The sequence below is a fragment of the Sminthopsis crassicaudata genome, chromosome 2 (assembly GCF_048593235.1).
Source record: "Sminthopsis crassicaudata isolate SCR6 chromosome 2, ASM4859323v1, whole genome shotgun sequence".
NCBI classification, from domain to species: domain Eukaryota; kingdom Metazoa; phylum Chordata; class Mammalia; order Dasyuromorphia; family Dasyuridae; genus Sminthopsis; species Sminthopsis crassicaudata.
This window is the reverse complement of record NC_133618.1, coordinates 491,661,327-491,684,658: the sequence shown is the minus strand read 5'-3', so window position 1 is coordinate 491,684,658 and position 23,332 is coordinate 491,661,327. Positions and strand designations below refer to the sequence as shown.

Genomic DNA, 23,332 nt, shown 5'->3' with positions numbered 1-23,332 from the left:
ATGCATAGTCAAGTAAACATTTCCAGAATGGCTAAATTAGAGAATGTTTGTCTTCTTTTGCATATTAGTCCATGTTTTTCAGAATTAGGCAACACTTTTAAGCATCAGTACTTTGAAATTATTATTGATCATGTTGTTGATCTGAGTTCTTAAATTATTCAAAATTGCTTGTCTTTAATTTTTTTTTTTTTTTTTTGTATTGTACAAATTGTTCTCCTGGGTCATTTTACTTTGTGTTCAATGAATACAAGTCTTCCCAGATTTCTCTGAAATCATCACTTTCATCATTTCCTGGAGCAAAATAGTTTTCTATTTCATTTATATACAATAATTTGTTACCTATTCTTTATATGTTTGACTTAATGAAAAGCTTGTCTAAGTTTGTTTGTAGATATAACACCTTTTCCTCCTTTTACAAATCACTTTGGGCATATAGTCTTAAAAGAGTTATATCTAAGTTAAAGTGTATGTCAAGTTTAGTAATATATCAGGAATAGTTTTAAATTCATTTTAAAAGTATGTTGACTATTTCACACTGCTATTAACTGCATCATTATTCTTTCCTGAAGCTCTTTCAACATCTACAATTTTCTATTTTTTAATTAGTTTCACCATTCTGATGGATGACCTCAGAGATACTTTCATTTTTCTAATTTTTGGTGATTTCAAACATTTTAAAATGATTTTTAAGTAGCCTAGATTTTTTTTCACTTAAGAATCAACTTTTCAAAAATTTATAATTTATCAATTGTTAGATTTTATATATTCTTATACATTTGAACCAATTCCTTTAAATATCTTAGAAATGAATGTTTTATGTGAGAAAGTTGTCACAGATTTTTTTCTATTTTACTGTTTCTTTTTTTAATCTTTCCTGAGCTGTTTTTTTTTTTCATTAAAAAAATTACATAATCAAAATTATTTATTTATTTCCTGTGATCCTCTCTGTTTCTTGTTGGATCATGAACTCTTTCCCTATTCACTGATTTAAAGATGTAATTGTTCTGTAATCTGGTTATAGTATGGTATAATATGGTATGGTATGGTATAAACATATGGTTTATATGTGAGTTATGAATCCATTTAGCCCCCATCTTGATACATCATATGAGGTTTCGGTCTAAATCAAGTTTCTACCATACTGCTGCCTACTTTTCTTAATAGTTTGTTAAATAGTAAGTACCTGCTCCAATTTTTGAGATCTTTTGAGTTTGTTGCTTCAGCAAGTAGTGCAAGTAGTCTATTTCTATGATCTTAAATCACAAAGGAAGGGTCAAGACTATTTGAATCTCATTCCTCTGACTTCCATTCTAGGATTTTTTCCAATGTACCATGTCACACCTCCAGGAATATAAGGTTTTTGTTAAATTTTGTTGCAGAAAATTGCAGCCTTAGCTGGGTGTAAAACCAGCACTTCAGCCAGTATGGTTCACTGTCTGCGGCAGAAGACTGAAGAAGAGATCCTGAACACTGCTCAAAAGTTGGTAGGTGATCTTAGAAATCTCATCCTTTATCTCTTTAAGAAGACCCATTTTACATGTTCACTTCAGACTCTTTAACTCCTCTAGGCAAGTTGGATAGTCTGCCAAGGATGAGAAACACTGATGGACAAAACTGTAGATTAGTGACAGGGGAAGAAATATTTATTTTCACCAGAAGCATAATTGTCAATTTTTGTGTCTTTGAACATTGCTAGGTGGAAACCTTGGTTTGGGCTGCAGTGTGTGAGAAAAAAAGGTTGGTACTGGTGTGAAGATCAGGGAAGGGCTTACCTTATTACACATAAACTAAGTATTATATTATTTTTTTTTAAATAACAATGCTATTTAGTCGTTTTTCTGGTCCTGAAGAATATAAATATTGAAAGCAATCTCTTTAGAGTCTTGAAAAAAAATCCTGATTTTCCCATCTTACTTAACAGGTATGACTTTCATAAAGAGCCCCCTAACTCACCTTATTTATTTATTTTTATTTTTATTTTTTAATATTATTTTTAAAAATTAATTTTATAACTATAACTTTTTTTGACAGTACATATGCATAGGTAATTTTTTTTTTACAACATTATCCCTTGTACTCCCTACTGTTCCGAATTTTTCCCCTCTTTCCCTCCACCTACTTCCCTAGATGGCAGGCATTCCCATACATATTAAATATCTTATAGTATATCCTACGTACAATATATATGTGCAGAACCGAATTTTGTTGTTGTTGCAAAGGAAGAATTGTATTCGGAAGGTAAAAATAATCTGGGAAGAAAAACAAAAACAAAAAAATGCTCACAGTTTATACTCATTTCCCAGTATTCCTTTTCTGGGTGAAAACAAAAAATGCTCACAGTTTACACTCATTTCCTAGTGTTCCTTCTCTGGGTGTAGCTGATTCTGTCCATCATTAATCAATTGGAATTGGATTAGCTCTTCTCTATGTTGAAGATATCCACTTCCATCAGAATACATCCTCATACAGTATCATTGTTGAAGTGTATAATGATCCCCTACTCGTTTCACTCAGCATCAGTTGATGTAAGTCTCTCCAAGCCTCTCTGTATTTCTCCTGTTGGCCATTTTTTACGGAACAATAATATTCCATAACATTCACATACCATAATTTACCCAACCATTTTTCCAGAAAGCTATCTACTGTTCATAGTGAGATCAGCTTGACAAAGGACTAAGAGAATGTCCAAATGTCCAAAACAAAATACAGCTTTGGGATAATTATTTAGATCTTCTCAGGTCCTAAATGAATTGACAATGATACATGCCCAGATGAGTTGTCAAAGTAGTTTGTTGAACCAAGAATGATTTGTATAATTGACACATGAATTAAGTTTGTCAGAGACTAGTAGATAGTTTTTAGAGAATCCAGTCTTTCAGTGCATCCAGACCAAGGACTTCTTTCACCTTTCAAAAGTGTTCAAAATTCTACATGGCAATTATGGGACAATTTCTGCATGAATTTCAAGCTTAGATTAGATTTATTCAAAAATCTGGGCAGAGTTCAGGCATATATGCTTCTTCTGGTTTTTCTTCCAGAGGGTTAGTTGGAGGAAGCATAGGTAAGAGAGCAAAGACCTATAGATCCTCTGGGGGATTGCTCCAAGTTGGAATTCTAAGAGACTTTGTAACTCTCTTCCAGGATCCCATAGCCTAGCATTACTTCTTCTGTGAAGGGCAGGGACCAGAAGTCATATATATTTCATTCCTAAATCTAATCTTGACAAAGAATGAGAAAAAACTTAATTGGTGAAGTCCCAATAAGCACTTTCTGGGAAATTTTATTCACTTAACTTTCTTTTGTCTATTTTCACAGGGACTATTCACCTTGGATTTCCAAGGAGATCCTACACAGGTTGGATATATTTGGTTTTTTGTTTGTTTGTTTGTTTGTTTTGTTTTGTTTTTTGCTTTTTGTTTTTTTAATTATTTGCCTCTTGATTTCTTTAAGCTCCAATTAAACAAAAGGAAGGCAACCCAGTTTGGAGAGAGTCATTTCAGTCCCATTCCTGTTAGAAGCAGTCTGTCCTATTCTCAGGTTATTGTCAGGTACTAACCTGAAAAATTACATATTAACTACTACTGAAAATGCCCTCTTCAAGAGACCAAGGTTATTCTTTGCCCTTTTTAGAGAAGCCTCCAGGGAAACCCTGATACGGGCTTAATAATTATTTCAGAAGTTAAAGAGAAAAAACATAGATCTACCCTAATTTAAAAAATCCTCAAGTTGAGAGAGAGAGAGAGAGAGAGAGAGAGAGAGAGAGAGAGAGAGAGAGAGAGAGAGAGAGAGAGAGAGAAATGCTTCAATCAATATTCAGACACAATCAGTTTTTATTCTGGTTATGGATAGGATTTTTCATCTTAAGTCCTTTAGAGCAGTTATGGATCCTTGTAATGCTGACAATAGCAAAGTCATTTACAGTTGATAATCCCACAATATTTCTATCATTTTGCATACAGTACATTCCATTTTGCTTGAGTTCATAGAGGATTTTCCAGGGTTTATTTTATTTTTTTTTTTATTTCTGAGAACCCCCTACCCATCATTTCCCATAGAACAATATTATTCCATGACAATCACATACCACAATTTCTTTAACCATTTCCCAATTGTATTTCCATTTTTTTTCTTGTCCTAAGAACTGTTATATAAATATTTTTATACATAGAGGTCTGCTTCCTTTTTTAAAAATCTCTTTTGGTATTTGTGCCTAGTGGTATTTCAGGTCAAAGGATATGAATGCATTTATAGCCCTTCAGCATAAATAATATCTTTTGATCATTTGTTAATTTTGGGATGGTTCTGTTTTATATATATATATATATATATATATATATATATGTTATATATATATACATATATATATATGTGTATATATAAACTTGACTCAATACTCTCTGTGAGAAATAAAGCCTTTTCACTTGTTTCAAAATTCTTTTTTATAATGACTATTGCTAACTGTACTCTGGAATTTTGAATTTCTAGTTTCTTACTCCAAACTACCCTCATGTAAATGTTCTTTCCTCTTAGCCTGGTTGCCACATTGAATTCATGTTCCACAATCTGTCTTGAATTAGTGGCATTATGATAAAGTGCAAAGGACCCCAGATTAAAAGTCAGGTATTAGAAAATCATATAAAATTCTGACTGTCACTTAATAATCACTATACTTTGAAATCTTACTTCCTCCCTGACTCTCAATTTCTTTCTCTCCAAGAGAAGGAAACATAAAAATGTGAAGTTATAGATGACAATGAAACTTTGAGAAGAGGGACTACTTAGATTTTATCTTTGTGTTTCCCATGACTAAATCACAATAAATACTTGATCAATATTTATTGAATAAGAGATTTAGTCTAAACTATCTCTAAGTCTCTTTTATCTCTAGGAATTAAAAAGTTTATAATGCTTTTCAGCCATAATAATCTCATTTATAAGTATTCCTAAATGGTTATGATTATGAGTAACTGAAAAATGGATTTCAGCATGATTTGTAGATCAGGAAATTTTATATACATATAGAGTTTTATTCCTATAATTACAGAATTTAAGAATTAGAAAGACTAAAAGTAGTATGAGAGATGATGGGTTCCTCTTTTTTAGGGGAGAGATACTGATACACTTTCAGGTATATTCTAGTGGAAATTTCCTTCACTTATGTGTTGCACTATATAGCTTCTCAAAAGCAATTTCCAATTCCTAAAGTCTCTATTTTATTTTTTAAAATTTCTACATATTGCTCCTAGTTCTACCTATCATAGCCAAAGAAAACAAATCCAATCTCTACTTTCCATAAGAGCATTTTCATACATGAACACAGCTGTCAATAATCTCCCTTGGCTTTTAGTTTTTGAGCTAAAAACTTCTTCAGTAATTTTTCTTTGACATGAAATCGTGGATCTTCACCATTTAGGTTTCTTCTCTGTAGTGGCTTTGTTTACATTTCCTGTACATACTTTTGAAAATATTGCAGTTGGTTGGAGAGTATGCTATATCACTTCAGACAACCCCTAATTTTTTTTACTCGTTGGCATTGCTTCTCTTTCTATCTTCAGAATTTTATTCTTGAGAGGTTCTAATCCTTTTTGGATTGACTTTCCCTGTAGAATTTATGTCCATCCCAGAAACAATTATGTGGCATAGGGGGTGAATTGACTATAAAGTGGAGTGAGGAAAAACTGAGTTCAAATATGTCCTTAGATACTAACTGTGTGACCCTTGCCAAGTCATTTAAACCTGTTTGCCTCTGTTTTCTCACATATCAAATGAGTTGTAGAAGGAAAAATGCCTAAAGAGTCACAAAGAGTTGAACATGATAGAAAAAATGACTGACATTTTAATTGATTTAATCTAAGTTGACATACAACTACAACCAATTTGTTTTGCTTTCTTCATGATCTTGTAAAGTACAGAGTACAGGAATCATTATCCTCATTTTACATTTAAGTTAACTAAGACATAAAGAGTGTCTTTTACATAGTTTGATAACTATATAAACACATATATTTGTGAATATATGTGCATATACACCCATATATGTATGTTTGTGTATATTTTTACATCTGTGTACATATGTGTGTGTAATCACAGGAGGGAAATGTCCATATGGTTTGTGAAAGAGACTAACCTTGCAACTGTGAAACTGATTTATTTTGTTTTTAATTGAAATATTTCTTTTTTTTTTATTATATATATATATATATTTTATAATATTATCCCTTGTATTCATTTTTCCAAATTACCCCCCCTCCCTCTATTCCCTCCCCCCGACGACAGGCAATACCATACATTTTACATGTGTTACAATATAGTCTAGGTACAATACATGTGTGCGAATATCATTTTCTTGTTGCACAATAAACATTAGAATCCGAAGGTACATGCAACCTGGGCAGACAGATATTAGTGCTAACAATTTTCATTCCCCTCCCAGTGTTTCTTCTCTGGGTGTAGCTACCTCTGTCCATCATTGATCAACTGGAAGTGAGTTGGATCTTCTTTATGTTGAAGATTTCCACTTCCATCAGAATACATCCTCATACAGCATTGTTGTTGAAGTGTACAGTGATCTTCTGGTTCTGCTCATTTCACTCAGCATCAGTTGATTTAAGTCTCTCCAGGCCTCTCTATATTCCTCCTGCTGGTCATTTCTTATCGAGCAATAATATTCCATAACCTTCATATACCACAATTTACCCAACCATTCTCCAACTGATGGACATCCATTCATCTTCCAGTTTCTAGCTACAACAAAAAGAGCTGCCACAAACATTTTGGCACATATATGTCTCTTTCCGCTCTTTAGTATTTCTTTGGGATATAATCCCAGTAGTAGCGCTGCTGGGTCAAAGGGTATGCACAGTTTGATAACTTTTGGGGCATAATTCCAGATTGCTCTCCAGAATGGCTGGATTCTTTCACAATTCCACCAACAATGTATTAGTGTCCCAATTTCCCCACATCCCCTCCAACATTTGTCATTATTTGTTCCTGTCATCTTAGCCAATCTGACAGGTGTGTAGTGGTATCTCAGAGTGGTCTTAATTTGCATTTCTCTGATCAGTAGTGATTTGGAACACTCTTTCATATGAGTGGATATAGTTTCAATTTCTTCCTCTGAGAATTGTCTGTTCATATCCTTTGACCATTTATCAATTGGAGAATGGTTCGGTTTCTTATAAATTATGGTCAGTTCTCTATATATTTTGGAAATGAGACCTTTGTCAGAACCTTTGTTTTTAAAAATATTTTCCCAATTTGTTACTTCCCTTCTAATCTTGTTTGCATTAGTATTATTTGTACAGAAACTTTTTAGTTTGATGTAATCAAAATCTTCTATTTTGTGATCAATAATGATCTCTAGTTCTCCTCTGGTCATAAATTCCTTCCTCCTCCACAAGTCTGAGAGGTAGACTATCCTCTGTTTCTCTAATCTATTTATTATCTCATTCTTTATGCCTAAATCATGGACCCATTTTGATCTTATCTTGGTATATGGTGTTAAGTGTGGATCCATATCTAATTTCTGCCATACTAATTTCCAGTTTTCCCAACAGTTTTTTCCAAATAATGAATTTTTATCCCTAATGTTGGAATCTTTGGGTTTGTCAAAGATTAGATTGCTATAGATGTACCCTTTTTTGTCCTTTGTATCTAATCTGTTCCACTGATCTACCGGTCTATTTCGTAGCCAATACCAAATGGTTTTGGTGACTGCTGCTATATAATATAGCTTTAGATCAGGTACACTTAGACCACCTTCCTCTGAGTTTTTTTTCATTAGTTCCCTTGCAATTCTTGACCTTTTATTCTTCCATATGAATTTTGTTGTTATTTTTTCTAGGTCATTAAAATAGTTTCTTGGGAGTCTGATTGGTATAGCACTAAATAAATAGATTAGTTTGGGGAGTATTGTCATCTTTATTATATTCGCTCGGCCTATCCAAGAGCACTGAATGTCTTTCCAATTATTTAAATCTGATTTTATTTTTGTGGCAAGTGTTTTGTAATTTTTCTCATATAATTCCTGACTTTTCTTTGGTAGATGGATTCCCAAATATTTTATACTCTCAACATTTGTTTGGAATGGAATTTCTCTTTGTATCTCTTGCTGTTGCATTTTGTTAGTGATATATAAAAATGCCGAGGATTTATGTGGATTTATTTTGTATCCTGCCACTTTGCTGAAATTTTGAATTATTTCTAGTAGCTTTTTAGCAGAGTCTTTGGGGTTCTCTAAGTATACCATCATGTCATCTGCAAAAAGTGATAGTTTAATTTCCTCATTTCCTACTCTAATTCCTTGAATCTCTTTCTCGGCTCTTATTGCCGAGGCTAGCGTTTCTAGTACTATATTGAATAGTAATGGTGATAGTGGGCAACCTTGTTTCACTCCTGATCTTACTGGGAAAGGTTGCAGTTTATTTCTATTGCATATTATGCTTACTGACGGTCTTAAATATATACTCCTGATTATTCTAAGGAATAATCCATTTATTCCTATACTCTCAAGAGTTTTTAGTAGGAATGGATGTTGGATTTTGTCAAATGCTTTTTCTGCATCTATTGAGATGATCATATGGTTCTTATTAATTTGATTATTAATATGGTCAATTATATTAATAGTTTTCCTAATATTATACCAGCCCTGCATTCCTGGAATAAATCCTACTTGATCATAGTGTATTATCTTGGAGATGATTTTCTGAGGTCTTTTTGCTAATATCTTATTTAAGATTTTAGCATCAATATTCATTAAGGAGATTGGTCTATAATTTTCTTTCTCAGTTTTCGATCTACCAGGTTTAGGTATCAGTACCATGTCTGTGTCATAAAAGGAGTTTGGTAGGACTCCTTCATCCCCTATTTTTTCAATTAATTTATATAATATTGGGGCTAATTGTTCTTTAAATGTTTGGTAGAATTCACATGTGAATCCATCTGGCCCTGGGGATTTTTTCCTGGGGAGTTGATTAATAGCTTGTTCTATTTCTTTTTCTGAAATGGGACTGACTATTTAAGCAATTTATCTCCTCCTCTGTTAATCTAGGGAGCCTATATTTTTGGAGAAAGTCATCCATTTCACTTAAGTTATCAAATTTATTGGCATAAAGTTGGGCAAAGTAACTCCTTATTATTTCTCTAATTTCCTCTTCATTGGTGGAAAGATCCCCCTTTTCATTTGTAAGACTATCAATTTGATTTTCCTCTTTCTTTTTTTTGATCAAATTTACCAAAGGTTTATCTATTTTATTGGCTTTTTCATAAAACCAACTCTTGGTTTTATTTATTAATTCAATAGTTTTTTTACTTTCAATTTTATTGATTTCTCCTTTTAATTTTTCTATTTCGAGTTTAATTTTTGGTTGGGGGTTTATAATTTGGTCTTTTTCTAGCCTTTTAAGTTGTAAGCCCAATTCGTTAATCTTCTCTTTCTCAATTTTCTTCAAATAAGCCTCTAAAGATATAAAATTTCCCCTTATTACTGCTTTAGCTGCATCCCAAAGATTTTGATATGATGTCTCATCATTATCATTATCTTGGGTGAAATTGTTAATTGTTTCTATAATTTGCTCTTTCACCCAGTCATTCTTTAAGATGAGATTATTCAGTTTCCAATTACTTTTTGGTCTATTTACCCCTAACTTTTTACTGAATGTAGCTTTTATTGCATTGTGATCTGAGAAGAAGGCATTTATTATTTCTGCCTTCCTACATTTAATTTTGAGATCTTTATGTCCTAATATATGGTCAATTTTTGTATAGGATCCATGAACTGCTGAGAAGAAAGTATATTCCTTCCTATTGCCATTCAGTTTTCTCCAAAGGTCTATCATACCTAGTTTTTCTAATGTTCTATTTACTTTTTTAATTTCTTTCTTGTTTGTTTTGTGGTTTGATTTGTCTAAATCTGAGAGTGCAAGGTTGAGATCTCCCACTATTATAGTTTTACTGTCTATTTCTTCTTGCAGTTCTCTTAACTTTTCCTTTAGAAAGTTAGATGCTATACCACTTGGTGCATATATGTTTAGTATTGATATGGCTTCATTATTTATGCTACCTTTCAGCAGGATATAGTTTCCTTCCTTATCTTTTTTAACAAGATCTACTTCTGCTTTTGCTTGATCTGAGATAAGGATAGCTACCCCTGCTTTTTTGGCTTTACCTGAAGCATAATAGGCTCTGTTCCAACCTTTTACCTTTACTCTGTATGTATCTCCCTGCTTTAAGTGTGTTTCCTGTAGGCAACATATTGTAGGGTTCTGCTTTTTGATCCAATCTGCTATCCGTCTCCGTTTGATGGGATCGTTCATCCCATTTACATTTACAGTTAAAATTACTAATTCTGTATTTCCTGCCTTCGTATTATCCCCAGATTATACTTTTTTCCCTTGACCCCCCTGATCCCCCTACCCGATATTTAATTTACAGACCCCCCTTGTGACGCGCAACCCTCCCTTTTTTTTTTTTTTTTTTTAGGATCCCTCCCCCCTCGCTCCAAGTCCCTTCACTTATTCTCCTTTTCCTTTCCCCTTTTCCTCTCCCCCCTTTTAATGAGGTGAGAGAAAATTCTCTGAAAAACAAATATGTTAATTATTTACTCTTTGAGCCTCTTCTGATGAGAGTAAGATTCACACAATGATTCTCCCCCTCACTAAGTTCCCTCAGATATGGTGTATGTTCTATGTCTCTTCCTGGGATGTAGTTTCCCTCTTTTTATCATTCCTTCCCCTTTTTCTTAACCGACCTCCTTCCCTTTACTACACCCCCTTTTTTTCTTTTATATCAGTAAAATCAAATTATCCTTGAGTATTTTTTATATACCCACAACAGAGTTACAGTTCTCAAGGGTTCTGTGTACCTTTTTCTGTTTCTCTTCAGTCTTGTGGATGTAGATCAAATTTTTTGTTTAAGTCTGGTTTTTTTCTTAGAAACATATAGAATTCCTCTGTTTCATTGAATGACCATCTTCTTCCATGGAAAAAGATGCTAAACTTAGCTGGGTAGTTCATTCTTGGTTGCAGTCCTTGATCTTTTGCCTTACGGAATATCAGGTTCCAGGCCCTTCTATCTTTTAATGTGGAGGCAGCCAGATCTTGGGTGACCCTTATTGTGGCACCTTGGTATTTAAATTGTTTTTTTCTAGCTGCTTGCAGGATTTTCTCCTTTGTGTGGTAATTCTGCAGCTTAGCCACAATATTCCGTGGTGTTCTTTTTTTAGGGTCTATTTCAGAAGGAGTTCGATGAATTCTTTCCACATCTACTTTCCCTTCTGTTTCTATTATCTCTGGACAGTTCTCTTTGATAATTTCCTGTAAAATAGAATCTAGGCTCTTTTTTTGGTCATAGTTTTCTGGAAGTCCAATAATCCGCAGATTATCTCTCCTAGATCTATTTTCCAGGTCTATAGATTTTCCCAGTAAGTATTTGACGTTGTTCTCCAGCTTCTCATTTTTTTTTGTTTTGTTTGACTGATTCTTGGGTTCTCTGTGAATCATTCATTTCTATTTGTTCCATCCTGACTTTTAAGGAGTTATTTTCTTCTTTCACAGTTTTTAGTTCTTTTTGTAAATGCCCAATTTCGTTTTTAAATGAATTATTTTGCTCTATTGAATTTTTTTCCATTTCCCTAATTTTTTTTTGAGAATTATTTTCTTTTTCCAATTCAGAAATTCTATTTTCTTGAGACTTTTTTATCTTTTCCAATTCAGAAATCCTACTTTCCTGTGTTTTTTTAACCTTTTCTAATTCATAAATTTTGTTTCCCTGCATCTCCTGTGAATTCTTTATTTTTTCCAACTCCAATTTCAGGACGTTGTTGTTCTCTATCATAGCTTCCCTTTCCTTTCCCCATTTTTCTTCGATCTCCCTCAATTTTTTAAGAGCTTCTTCTAGGAGAGAGTTATGTGATGGGGGGCAGGAATCGTTCCCCTTTAGGTTGTTGTCTGCTGATTCTCTGCTGTCAACTTCCTCGGGTTTGGATACCCGCTCTTTCTCTGTGTAGAAGGAATCTATGGTTTTTCTTGGCTTTTTTGCTCATACTTAAAAAAAAATCTTTTGGGGTCTGTCCCTGGGGTAGGAAATTATTTACTTCTTTACCAGCTTCCTCCCAGACCGGATAGATGCAGCGGCCCCTGTGCCCGAGCTAAGAGAGAGCTCTGGGAGAGAGTTCCCCACCCCCTCCCTGGGAGTGCCTCAGAGGTGATTAGCACTGCTGTGCTTCGAGGGCGTAGAATAGTGAAGACAGCAGGAAGCCCAGCCTATGTGTCCGGGTGGGGAGTGGATGTCTGCAGCAGGTGACGTGAGAAGCCCCTGCGCTCACACTGGAAGTGTCTGCCAGAAACCGCGGTCCCTAGTTCAAAGGTTCCGCTTCTCTGGGACTTCCTGGAGCTGAGTTCCACTCCCTCCACCTAAGCTAGGCAGTGTGTGTTGCCTTGGGCCGTATCCACCCATTTGTCAATCTCTTAACTATTCTCAGGAGGTAGCTGAGGCCACACCCCCTGGTGCCGAGATCTGCTGAGTCACCCCCAGGATCGGGGAAAATCTAATCTGAGTTTTAAAATATTTTGGCTTTCTCTTCTGAACTGCTAAATAATTAGCAGAGAAGAGCTAACAGCCTGTGCCAGATTCCTTTACCTCAGTGGCTTCTCTGATCCCAGAGCCCTTCCCAGCGCAATGGGCGCAGTGTGCCCCTACCCCACCGTCTGTGCTGGTCTTTCTTATTCCTCCCCTGAGAACTGACCTTTCCTGTTGAAACTCCAGATTCTCTTCAGCTGGTAAGTCGTGCTTCCAGTCCTTGTGGTATCTATCAGTCCTGAGCTAATTTTGAGACTTAATTTATCTAATTGTTTGTGAGGGAGTGAGGACGTTCACTGAGTCGTGTGTTTCTTCTCCGCCATCTTGGCTCCGCCCCCCTTAATTGAAATATTTCAATATCATTGCTTTTTTTGCAACCATTTATGTTTTATTTTATGCGTTTAAAAACATTCTGAGGAGTCCATGTCACAGAAAAAGATAAGGATCCCTGGGTTACAATAATCGGGGAAGATTCCTTACTCAATGTAATGCTTAAAACATGGTGTGAAAAAAAACTGACGGGAAAATTGGAAACTAGTATGGAAGAAAGTAGGCACAGACCCACACCTAACACCATATACTCAGATAAGGTTGAAATGGGTTTATGATCTAGACATAAAGAATGATACTATAATGGTGTGAAAAAGATGGGAAACCATTTAATATTTTTCATTGTGCAGTCAGGACAATATTTATTATGGATTAGTTTTTGTAACTGATGTTTTCTTCACGTATATGTGAATCTATATATTCACAAATATATATAGTTTGAGATAAAGATAGTACCTATGAAAGTCCTTGTGGTTTAGAATAAAATTTCAGGTTCTTGTCCCTGTTGATCTCATCAATGGATTGGGAGGATGTGTATGTAACTCCATAATTCACAAAGGAAGGTCATTCAAAAGTCACATAGTTTAATTCTTTTAAGATTAATATGAGAAAAAAGTATTTTTTTGTTTTGTTTTTTTTCTTTCAGAAAATGGCATTGCTACCTACAGTTGTGGATGGAATATTTTTCCCCAAAAGTCCCAAAGAGCTCCTTGCTGAAAAACAGTTCAATCATGTTCCCTATATTGTGGGAGTCAACAGTGATGAATTTGGTTGGATTCTTCCAAGTGTGAGAACATTGTGTTTCTTCTTTATTTTTGTGTTTTTATGTCTCCAGGATCAGGAATTTTCTATTGGATGACTAAAGAAAAAATTTTCTTCAATGTAAGGGGACCATTCTGTGCTTTTCTTCCTCAGCATAAGATTGTATTTCTAAAGAATTTCTTTAGACAGTGGACAAGTTACTGGAGGTATAAATCTAGTATTTAGTATTCCCCATCTCAAAAGACCAGTGATTTAGAGACCATTTAGTCTAAATACTTCTTTTTTGCAATCAAGAATACTAAGACTCAAAAAAGGACAGAAGTATCAAGAGGTTACATATAGGTAACTGGCAGACATAGGATAAAAATTTAGGCCTTCTTCCTTTTGGGGTTTTGTTTGCCAACCAAGTATATAGGACTCTTATGCTCTCTTCAACTCCATAGTTAATCCTAGTTGACAATGAGTCATTGAAGTTTTTTGAGTTGGGGGGAGGCATAGTCAGATCACTACTTTAGTTAAAAAAACAAAACACTTTGGCAGAATAAAATTTTCCAAGTTGTTTTAGATCAATTTATTCAGTTAATAAAATATCCCAAGAAACCACAAAAATAGGAATATACATTTTTAATTATAAAAAATCATAGTTGCATTACTTTTATTCAAATGATAATATCCTAAAGTTTTTATTGTGTCTAGAATGCTGGCTACATCAAATCTCTCTATATGTAAGTATACTAGTTAGGCACCTCAACTTTCCTCTCTCAGAACTTAATAAATCCATCCAAAAATTAAAAAAAAAAGGATAGAAAGAGGAGAGGATTCTGGAAAGATAGTACAGAAGGTTAGAAATTTACAAGCTTTCCAGATTTCCCTACAAACAAGACAAAATTTCCACTATCACTTATCTTACCTTTGTCATTGGAATAAGATAATAAGCAAAATTTTCCTCAAGGAAAATGTAAAATAGTTAAAAACAAATAAAAGTTGGGCCCCAGAAGAACATTAATAGTCCAAAGTCTTGAAACATTATGTATCAAAGAGTTATGGCCAAAGAAATAGAGTTATGGCCAAAAATATCATACTCAGCAACATTAGACAAAGTCCTGAATGAAAACAAAACAAAACAAAACAAACAAACAAAAATTCAATGAATTTCAGGATTTTGTTAGAAAAAAAAAAGAATGAACTTAATAAAAATATTTTACATATAAGATCCAAGAGAAGTAACATCAAAGATTAACCTCAAGGTAATGAGTAGGAGCAACTATTTATGTTTTATATGTGAAAATGTAAAACATATGTATAAATTGTCATTAGTAAGTGGGTAGTTTGAAAGAAGTATATATATACACTTCATATATATATGATGTCACCCTAAAAATAAAACACAGAAAAACATTTAAAAAGATTCATTAGATTATATGAATTGTGTGCAATAGCAAAAATTAGCACAGAGGAATTAGATTGAGGAAAGAGCTGGCAGAATCCCATTAAGAATGGGTTAGAGGGATATATATGAATCTAGAAGAGTATAGAAGTCTTATAAATTGAAATAATAGGAAGAAGAAATAGGATAAAGAGGATCTATAAGGGAGCATATATTAATGAGAATGGGATAAACAAGGAAGAAAAATGGGGGGTAGAGGCTGAAAAGGATTCTTTGAGTGGGGATAGCTTAAGTATAGCAAGGCAAGGTAGTGTGTAGAAATAAAGTAGAAAAGTCAACAGGGGTAGAAAATATGAGATATATACCAACATAATAATAATGATCAAGAATAGAATTTATTAGAAAAAGTGGGTGCAATCATTGATTTCACACAAAGTTAAAGTTAAAATAGATTCAATCAAAAGTGAAAAATAGGGAAACTATACTATATATACCAACCATATTGATTAATATCTTTAGATTATTTAAAACAACTACATAGTTGAAGATTGCAATACTGTTACAGTGTAGGGATGAGTTGGTAGATTTAGGAAAATCTGGAAAGATTTGGACCTAAGAAAAATGTTATCCACCTTCAAAGAAATAGGGAATAAACAAGCATAGTACAACTTTACATAAATGTATATGGATGGTATATATATATGTATGATTATCGATATCTATTCCTAATATTGAAACATTTGTGTGTGTATGTATATATGTATAAATATACCCACACTTAACTGTAGCATACTTGGGAGAGATGGAGAGGCAAGGAAAAAAGAATAAAGTAAAAAGTACACAGGAGAGGAAAAAAATAAAACTTACAATGAAGCAAAAAATAAAAAAAGATGGACAGTTATGAATACATTGTGTAGTATTTATTATTTATGTTTTCTTGAAATGGAAATTTATTATTTAAATTTTGAATCCTCTCATATTTTTCTGTGCATATAAAATGTTTTCTTTTTTTTTTTTTTTTTTTTGCTCTTTAGTATTTAGTTTGCAAATAAATGCATTGTTTAAAAAATAAAATTAAACAGGGAAGAAATAAATGAGGGAGATAGAATACTAAAATTAAGTGGGAAAAGAAAAGAATATGTTTTTTTCTCAGGATCATATAGCACCTTTTCAAAAATTGACTGGGTTTTAAGGCATAAAACCCTCAAAATCAAATATAGAAAGGCAGAAATATTAAATGTATAATTTTTGCATCATAATAAAAATTGGATTCAATAAATATCAGTGGAAGAATAGATTCAAATTTGATTGTAAGCCAAGTATTTTAATCCTAAAGAATAAATGGAATGAGTCAAAGAGCAATTATAGAAGCAATCAATAATCACATTAAAGAGAATAACAACAATGAGAAAACATCCTAAAATTTATGGCATATGGTCAAAGCATTACTTAGGGGAAAATTTAATTCTGTAAATTCTGCAAACTGGGCATGAAATTGAATTAAAATAAAAGCTCTAGAAAAACAACAAATTAAAAATCCCCAATTGATCACCAAATGGAAATTCTGAAAATTAAATATGAGATTAATAAAAGTGAAAATTCAAAAGAAATATTGATCTAAGAAATAAAACTAGGAGCTGTCTTTTTGAAAAATTAATAAAAAAGATAATCCATTGGTAATTTGATTACATATCCAGTACCAAAATAAAATGGGTGAAATCATTGCTGATGAATAAAAAATTAAAGCAATCATTATGCCAGGAATGCAGGATTGTTTCAATATTAGGAAAATTAACATAATTGACCATAGCGATAATTAAAGCAACAAAAATTGCATGATTATCTCAATGGAGACTGAAAATGTTTTGGACAAACTATAGCAGCCACTGCTATTAAAAACAATAAAGAGCGTAGGAATAAAGAGAGGTTTCCTTAAAATGATAAGCGTCATCTATTTTTATCTATCAACAAAAATTATCTGTAATGGGGATAAGTGAGCAGCTTTCTCAATAAGATCGGATGTGAAACAAGGATGTTCATTATCACTTCAATTGTTCAATATAATTTTAGAATTGTTTGCTACAGAAATAAGAAATGAAAAAGATATCATTTAGGGTAGGCAATGAGACAAAACTATCACTCTTTGCAGATATGATGGTATGTTTAGAGAGTCTTTGAGAACCAAATTAAAAAAAATACTTGAAATTATTAACAGTTTTGCTAAAGTTGCTAAAGTTGTAGTATATAGGTTAAGCCCACATAAATCATCAGCATTTCTTTATATAGCCAATAAAATTCAGCAGCAAAATATAGAAAGAGAAATTCCAGTTAAAAAGTTGTAAACAATGAAAATTACTTAGGAGTCTACCTGCCAGGAAAAATCCAGGAACTATATGAACAGAAACATAAAATAATTTTAGTACAAATAAAGTAAAATCTAAATCACTGGGAAAATATCACTTGGGTTGACTGAGTCAATGTAATAAAAATGACAATTCTGTCTAAGTTAATTTGCTTATTTAATGTTATACTAATCTAACTACCAAAAATTATTTTATAGCACTAGAAAAATAACAAAATTCATATAGAAGAACAAAAGATCAAGAACATCAAAGGAATTAATGGAAAAAATTACAAAGGAAGGTGGAATAACAACATAAAGACTCAAATAATATTACAAAACAGTATCTGGCACTTAAGAAGTAGATTGGTGGATTAGTAGAATAGATTAAGACACAGTAGTCAAAGATTACAGTTACCTAGTCTTCAGTAAATCCCCAAACCTCAGTTTTTGGCATGAGTATTCATTATTTGACCAAAAAAAAAAAAAAAAAAAAAAAAAAAAACTGCATGGAAAACTAGAAAATAATAGGCTACAATCTAAGGATGGACTAGCATCTTATATCATATGCCAAGATAAGGTCAAAATTGGTAGACATAAAAGTTGATACCATGAGCAAATTAGAAAGGCAAGGAATAGTCTATGAAGAAAGGAAGAATTTATGGCAAATTCATGAAAAAAAGAGCATTATAAAATGAAAAACAGATAATTTTGAATATATTAAATGAGAAAGCTTTTGTAGAAACAAAAACAATACAACCCAGTTTAGAAGGAAAGCAGAAAACTGGGAAATGATTTTTACAGCAAGTTCTCACATATATAAAAGCCTGAGTCAAATTTATGAGTCCAAACAATTCCATATGAACAGTTTTCAAATGAAGAAATCAAAACTATCTATAGACATATGAAGTAGTCTAAATTGTTTTTGATTAGAGAAATGCAGATTAAACCAATTTTGAAGTACCACTTCACATCTCTCAGATTAGATAAGAGGAAAAATAATAATTAGAAAGAATGTGAAAAAAGTTGGACACTAATGCACTTTTGGTGGAGATATGAATAAATCCATTCATTCTGGAGAGCAATTTGGAACTATGCCCAAAAAGCAACCAAACTTTGTCTATCTTTTGATTCAGCAATAGCACTACTACATCTATATCCTAAATAGATCACAAAAAAGGAAAAGAACCTACATGTGCAAAACTATTTACAAAAGCCCTTTTTGTGATGGAAAAATATTGGAAATTGAAGGGATGCCCATCAATTGGGGAATGACTAAACAAGCTATGTTATATGAACTTAATGTCATTTTATTATGCAATAAGAAATTATGTATAGCATATTTCAGAAAAAACAATAACCTAATATGAAATGTGGTAAAGCAAAATGAGAAGAATCAGAAAAAGATTGCATATTCAATCAACACTGATCAAGACAAGTAGAAAGGATTCATGAAAGAAATTGTTATCAATATACAGATAAAGAACTTACAGATTCTGAATGCATATAGAAGTATACTTTTTTCACTTCATTCTTTTTTCATGTTTTCCCCCTTTCAATCTACTTCTTCTTTCACAATAGCAAACAATGGGAAATAAGTTTTACTTTATAGCACATGTATAATATATCAACTTGCATATAATTTTAGAAAGAAGAGAGGAAGGAAGAAGAGAAAAAAATTAGAACTCAAAATCTTGTAAAAGTGAATACTAAAAATTGTCTAAACATGTACTTGGAAAAAACAAACATTAATTTTTAATTTTATTGAATTTTCTAAATAATTGATTTTTTGTTTACTCATTTTGCAGATCCTGGAATATCCTTTATCAGGAGATACACTGGACCAAGAGACAGCAACAACTCTATTATGGAATTCTTACCCATTTGTTGTAAGACTTCAAAAATTGTAGTATGTCACAGCTGAGAAGAGTTTAAATATAAATTGGCAGATGGGTTGGTGAGGGGGAAGTTGAGAGTATAGAATGTTTGAACTTGATCAAGGGCTTAGAACTAAAGTAGTTCAATATTTTCATTGTAAATATGGGGAAACTGAGCACTATGGGAAAACAATTTTTCTTCGGACAGTCATTTATTGAAAAAATCAGGACATGAATGCAAGTTTTCTATTGAGCATTAATGGGTCCCAGGTCAGCTCAGCAATGTAGTGGATAGAATATGAGGCTTGGAGTCTGTAAGATATGAGTTAAAATCTTACCTCAGACACTTATTAATTATATGATTCTGGGAAAAAAATACTTATGTTTGCCTCAGTTTTCTCATCTATACAATGAGCTGGAGATGGCAATGACAAATCATTTCAGTGTCTTTGCCAAGAAAACTCCAAATTAGTTCACAAAAAGGTAGACATGAAAAAACATAATAGTTCCATAAATACTATATTTTAAATTAAACAATATTTTGGTGGCAATTAGCTTTAGCAAGTAATATTTAAATGAGTAATTGGCTAAACATGTTATAACAAGGCTTCATGAATAATGAGGCTTATCTACAATGGATTGGCAATGTCATTGAGAAAAAAATGTCAGTTGGGCCAATTTTTTTGTAAGGCATAATGTCAATCGACAGATAAAATGATGTATGGATGTATGGCAAAATTAAAGTTATGAATGACCAATCAATTTTTTTTTCCTTGCCTCATGATCCATTCAGAAAATCCCCAGAGATCTTACTCCTGTGATAACTGAGAAGTATCTTGGAGTGACAGAAGATCCTGTTAAAAAGAAAGGCCGATTTCTGGATATGATTGGAGACTTGATGTTTGGGATTCCTTCTATATTAGTAGCTCAGCTTCACAGAGGTGAGTACTCAAGAACACAATGGAAGTTAGTTGCGTGAAACTTATTCCTTCCACTTTTTAGCTAAGGATGCTAACTCATTCTACCCAGAGACAGAGTAGATAATTGTATATATAAATAAAACAGTAGTGCACTTGAATCTAGAAGACTTGAGATCAAATCCTAGCTTGAATATTTTTTACATCCAAATAATAGGGATATAAAGATTTTGATAGAGAAGAGAGCAACGAGTTGTGAGCAGGTGACATTGCTCAGCTGGGGATAACAATATGATGACATTTGATACCCGGTAATTTAGAAAGATACCTTGGTAATTTGATACCTAGAAATGTAGAGATTTGTTAAATGTATATATTAAGGATTCCATAAAAGGTCATGAAGTGATGTCAAATATTCTAGCCATCACTAAGATTCTGTAATCAAAGAAGAAGGCCCTTAGTTTCTTAATAAATTACCTTACATATGAATAATAACTTTAGAGAAAATAAATAATATGCAATATCATTTTGGATGCCTCTTTTGTTAAGTCTAAATATTATGCCCAAGACCAGAATTGAATGTTCAAAAGCAGAAGATTTTTATTACTTTTTAAATGGTCTCCAAGATCTATCATTAGGAAGAGATTCAAAGTTTTTAATTTTCCATCATTTTCTTTTACTTTCAGCTTCAGGTGCACCTACTTACATGTATCAGTTTCAACATCGACCAAGTATTTGGGGAAATCTGAAACCAGCAACAGTAAAGGCAGATCATGGGGATGACATTTTCTTTGTCTTTGGGATTCCATTAGGAAAAGGTAATATATCTTTGCTTGCTAGAACAGCCTCATAAACAATATCATCTGCCATGCATTTCTAGAAGTTAATATTAACACTTTCATAACCCTTTTAATTTATTAAACAAAGTTCCTCTGCATTATGTTTTGGATAATCACCATAATTCTGTGATTTAGAAAGCATATTATTTTAGTATATCTACTTTTCAGATGAAGAAACAAGTCTAGTTAAGTTTGGATAAAATTACATATAACTACACTAATCATCAATTGACTTCTAGTCCCATGAACATACTAATAAAGTGTCAAAACTGTGATAATGCCCTTATTTTCCATAGTAAGATGTATAAAGCTGCATTTTCCATACTAAGTGTGGTTAGGCTGCCTTACCAGCAGTCTAGTATTTAGAATAAAAAAGATCATTGTTTTGCTATATTCTAGTCAGTCCTGGTCAGACTACATCGGGAGTATTTTGTGGTAGTGATTCAAGGAAGATTAGGGAGGAACATGGGAGAATGGTCAAAGTGGCTGGGATATTTAGCATGAATAGAAGTATGCAGGACCATGATAACTATCTTCAAGTACATTTAAGAGTACCATTTGGGATTAGATTCAGACTTTGGCTCATTCTAAGAGTGATGGATAAAAGTTACATAAAGGTGGATTTTGAAATGATATGAGGAAATATTTTGGGTATTCAAAATCATCCTTGCCCTTTCTATTAAGATAAAGATGTCCCCACTACTTGATTATTCCAGTGAAAGCTATATGACTACTTGTTAGGGGAATTGTAAAGGTTTGTTGTCAAAGGATTTAGGCTAGATGCTATTTTATTTAGTTCAGAAAATCTTAGATTCTGAATGCATTTCTTAAAAATAAGTTTTCCTTATAACATCCTTATAAGATCATAATAGTTCTCCATAGTATTCCTTCCCCTTCTCCTCCCAGAGAGTCATTCTATATCACAAATTATATTTTTAAAAGAAAAAAGATGGATAGCAAGATGGCTCAGTTGATACAGCATGGATTCTGGAATCAGGAGAACCTGAATTTAAATCTAGGCTCAGACACTTAACACTTCCTTGCTGCGTGACCTTAGGCAAGTCACAAAGCTGTCAAAGGTTTAGGATTGACTTCCAATTTTTATTATATGATCTTTTTAATATTAAAGCTGTATATCCATTTAGAATTCACTGTGGAATATAATATAATATGAGTGCATTTCTATAAGGGGAATAGCATCAATATTCTAGATAACTCTACTCAAAGAACATGATTCCCTTTGATGATTGGATTAAAATAAAGTATGCTGATAATGAGATTCAGTTCATTTGTTTCTGTCATGTATGACATTTTTCAAAGGGGGAAAGCCATTTTAAATTTTCTAGGCAAAATTCTAGGATGGTTTGTCATTACCTTCTCCAGATCAATTTTACAGATGAGGAACTGAGGCAAATAGGATTAAATTACTTTTCTGGATCACATGGAAAATAAGTATCTGAGGCCAGATGGGAATTCAGAATGATGTCTTCCTAATCAGAGGTTCAGTGGTTAGAGTGCTGCCCTTGACAGTGATATTAGGAAAGAACATCATGCCATCCTTTGTCAGAGTCAGAGAATCCATTAGTGTTCAGGCGGTTCAGGCTACAGTCCCATCAATCATTTCACCTCTTTCTGTCATAGAATTCAGGCCTCTCCGTTTTTCACATTTTAAAAAAAAGAAATTCAAGTGTTGTGAGTTCTAGTTGATTTCATAGAGCTTCCTGAAGATTTAGAAAGAAAAACTTCATCCACTTTCCCCTTTGTTTTTTCATTGCTAGGAGCCACAATGACTTTTAGGTAGAATCTTAATAGTAAGGGTACTCAGGTTTTAGATGCAGAGCTGGATACTGGCATAATGAGAACAATGGGTTTGGGTTTTGAGAATCTGCAATCAAATCTTAGCTCTGCTACTTATACTTGTGCAGATCATTTGACTCAGTCCTCAGATTCCCAATCTGTAAAATAAAACAGTTCAGCTAGATGGGTCGTATTCCAAATTGTAAAGTCTTATGATACTAAACAATATTTATCAGTTATTATCAGTCATCATGTTTCCCAAAAACTTGTTAGAATTTGAAATTCTATAACATGGAATTTAAATTCCTTTGTGATTTTCTTTTGATAACATGTAAATTTTCCTGGGAGGTAGGACACATGAAAAGCAAAACCTTTTTTTAAAGTTTCATGGCTAAAATGAGGGCATTGCTTAGGGAGAACACTAAGTAAAATAGAAAATTGGAAATTTATGAAGAGAACTCCCTAAAGGAAACAAAATGTGAAGAAAAAAGTGATATGGAAATTTG

The 23,332-nt window shown here is 32.9% G+C and overlaps 1 protein-coding gene across 1 annotated transcript in view; it reads left to right on the top strand.

Moving 5' to 3' along the window:
• Positions 1-23,332, top strand: part of LOC141557584 (liver carboxylesterase 1-like) — a 44,535-nt gene that overhangs the window by 16,896 nt on the left and 4,307 nt on the right. Inside the window, exons 7-12 of the mRNA XM_074293448.1 lie at positions 1,380-1,484; positions 3,316-3,354; positions 13,553-13,693; positions 19,205-19,285; positions 20,067-20,214; positions 20,877-21,008. Coding sequence (XP_074149549.1) covers positions 1,380-1,484; positions 3,316-3,354; positions 13,553-13,693; positions 19,205-19,285; positions 20,067-20,214; positions 20,877-21,008 — 646 coding nt within the window. The remainder of the gene's footprint in view (positions 1-1,379; positions 1,485-3,315; positions 3,355-13,552; positions 13,694-19,204; positions 19,286-20,066; positions 20,215-20,876; positions 21,009-23,332) is intronic.